The sequence below is a fragment of the Brassica napus genome, chromosome A3 (assembly GCF_020379485.1).
Source record: "Brassica napus cultivar Da-Ae chromosome A3, Da-Ae, whole genome shotgun sequence".
Lineage (NCBI taxonomy): Eukaryota > Viridiplantae > Streptophyta > Magnoliopsida > Brassicales > Brassicaceae > Brassica > Brassica napus.
Window position 1 is genome coordinate 11,801,731 of NC_063436.1, and position 3,435 is coordinate 11,805,165.

General features: G+C 30.7%; 1 protein-coding gene across 1 annotated transcript; it reads left to right on the forward strand.

The window, feature by feature from the left end:
• Positions 1 to 554: 554 nt before the first annotated feature.
• On the forward strand, positions 555 to 3,139 carry LOC106430491 (LOB domain-containing protein 11-like). The gene is made up of 2 exons (XM_013871279.3): positions 555 to 1,861; positions 2,647 to 3,139. Exons 1-2 carry the CDS (start codon positions 1,562 to 1,564, stop codon positions 3,040 to 3,042), a joined length of 696 nt encoding a protein of 231 aa, XP_013726733.2. The 5' UTR covers positions 555 to 1,561; the 3' UTR covers positions 3,043 to 3,139.
• The last annotated feature ends 296 nt before the right edge of the window (positions 3,140 to 3,435 follow it).

Here is a 3,435-nt window from a genome sequence, read left to right on the forward strand (position 1 = left end):
TTAAAATTTTTTTGTTAGAACATTTTAAATATATTCATTTGTATTTCAAATAAAAAGATAAAGATATTAAAATATATAATAATGAACTTATGTAAAATATGATATTTTCTAACAAAGGTCCAAACTAAAAAAATCATACATGAAAAGAAGTCATGACTTCTGTTTTAATATATTAGATATGACGTCAATGTTACCTAAAATTCAACCTGCTGATTCGTCTTGTGGCATGGCATTCTCGAGTAAAGCTAACCTAATCATTTCTCTTCCAAACTTTTTTTCGATTTAACCAACGTCATTTGATTTTTGAACATTAAAATAATTGTTAATGAAACACAGAATCCTACTCCATCGGTTCCAAAATATAAGATATTTAGAATAATTTTTATGTTTCAATATAATTTTTTTTATATTTTTAAGTAATTTTAATTTTATCAAATTTAATAGTTTTATTTTGTAACTGGTTGAGTAGTTTTAATTTATAATTTTAATAATAAGTTTTAGATAAATAAATAATTTTTTAATAAGCGTGTTATATCTAAAACATCTTATATTTAGGAACGAAGAGAGTATATTTTTGACAACAAGTTATTATGTGAAACATTTGATAAATTTTGATGAACATCATAATGACTTTAATACGAATTGTTTTGGTTTGTTTACATTTGTAAAATTCAAATGAATGGTTTAAATTTTGGGATTGATCATATTCAGAAATTCAATAAAAATAATTATTTACCTGTCCTGGTTTTTGGCTCTTCTGATATGATATTGAACAAACATATCGTACACCAAATTTTTTTTTTGTCATCATCGTACACCAAACTTTTAATAGTATGATTAATAATTAAAAGGCTAATCGAAAATTTTAATACTAACTATTACAACTTCTAATTAGTATGTGAAGTAAATAGATAATTGCAATAGTTATTAATAACTATTATAAATATTAATAATTAGTTATAATGCAGTTATCTAAACTTCGTAAACTTAACATTTTTTAACAACAAAAGGTTAATCGAAACCTATGCAGATTCCGGACCCAAACCACTTAACATTAGATCCTTGATTTCTATTTTCTTTCTTAAACTTCACTTTCTATATTATCTCGCAGCAAAAATCTCTCGGCCAAACTAAAAACCATATAAAAATATTGTGAATGTAATTTGTAAATATGCTGGTGGATTACAATTATCGAAATAACTCTTCTAAAATATAAATAATTATGATTCCGTTTTAATAACTTCAAATCAATAATATGAATGTTCATTTTTAGTTATTGAATTGATTATTTATTTTAAAGTTGGTTAGTTCAGTTTTATGACATCACATGATCATTCTTCTCTATCTGTCACATGATCATTTTCTCTATCGGTATAAATACTACCACAGTCTTCCTTACTATAAATCACTTTACAACCGTTGTCAAAAAAAATCACTTCACACAACACAGAACACTTTTGCTCACAAACTACTTTCATTCTAACTTTTTCCTTATTTACAACTCAACCAATTAAACCAAAAGAAAAAAAATTATCAGTTTACCCACAAGAAATTAAGAATCATGTTAAAGATGGAAACTTTTGGTGGCATTTCGGTTGCTGCACCTACTTCCTCCGCCGTGGCAAAAACCACCACTCCTGCCAACTCTGCTTCTCCCACATCTTCACCTCCGCCGCCTCTTTCGCCGGAGCAGCCACAACAACAGACGGTAGTGCTAAGCCCTTGTGCGGCTTGCAAGATTTTGCGGCGCCGGTGCGCCGATAAATGCGTATTGGCCCCGTATTTTCCTCCGACGGATCCAGCGAAGTTCATAATCGCCCACCGTGTCTTCGGAGCTAGCAACATTATTAAGTTCTTGCAGGTACTTTTCTTTTCTTTATTTATTACTTGCAACACGTGTGTAATTTCTATGTATGTAATTACACACGTGTGCACATGAGCATATATTTTACATTTGCTTACTAGTATTTAGCATCAAAATTATAAGGGGAAATTAACACAAACAATCTCGTAGTTATTCATAAAATCGTTTTTTCTAATATAAAGCTATTTTTTAGTAGTTAATGCAAGTGTTTTTGTTCTCTGTATATAAATCATTTAATTTATTTTTTAATTGGAAAATTCGTTTCAAAATGTGAAAATGAAGTTACAGAGGTTAAAAGTCTAGTTCTTGAACAATATGGGTTCACAAGCATGTTACATAAACTAGTCCCTCCAAATTGAATGAAATGTCAACAAAACCTTTCCTCAAAGCTACATGCAGCCTCTCCCTGTTAATTATATATGTCAATATAAAAATAAACATATCTTAACCCTTAAAAAAAAGTCTTATGTACACTTACATTACATGTCTTTTTTCAACTGATCGATTATATTGATTTCAAAGCAAAGAATTAATACAACATTCAGTATAACTGCTGAAAGAACATGAGATGGTAGCCTCTTACATGTCTATTTCAACAATTTCTTTTCATTAACCTTAAAAAAGTATGTAAGATTTATTTACGGTCTAACATAATATCACAAAATAACTATTAATATTAAATACAAAAGTTCAATCATTTCATCTGTATCCTCTTCTAAAAAGCATATTTAGTGAAAACATGATACGTTTCTAAATATATATCGGTTTGTCTTCGCTATCAGGAACTTCCGGAATCTCAAAGAACAGATACGGTTAATAGCATGGTTTATGAAGCAGGAGCTAGGATGAGAGATCCGGTTTACGGCTGTGCGGGAGCGATTTACCATTTGCAGAAACAAGTGTGTGAGCTTCAAGCACAACTTGCGAAAACTCAAGTAGAGCTAGTGAGCATGCAACTCCAAAGATCAGATCTACTCGAACTATTACATAAAACGGAGCAAGCAAATTTATCAGAGCAACAGGAAGGACAACAAAATATGTCCTTTGAGAGTTCATTTGAAAGTGGTGACGAGTTCATTAGTAGCCACGATGAAGTGACCAATGATTTGGGATTCCTCGATGACAACAACAACAATAATAATTCATCCATGTTGTGGTCGGATCCTCTTTGGACATGATGTATTATTAGCTCACTTTAATGCGCTTTAGTGGTTACTACCATATGCATACTATAAACCTATGCCGACTTTTCTTTCTCTAAATTTGTCTAAGTCAGCCAATCATATATAAGCACGTTACTGAGAATGAGAAAGATGTCATATGCATACTATAAATCCTATTATAGTATGCATATGGTAGTAACCACTAAAACTCTCATAATCGCAATGATAGAGTTTCGGTCTAGCAAAGAATGAAAGAAGGTGACATTTTGTGGACTTTTCGTTCAATTATATCATTATATATTTTTCACAAGAATGAGAAAGATGTCATTGTTAATCATCCTCGTGCTTACCGGGAAGCGACTAACGTGCAGTATATTCCTCTTCTGACGTGTGTTTTGCTATGCATTT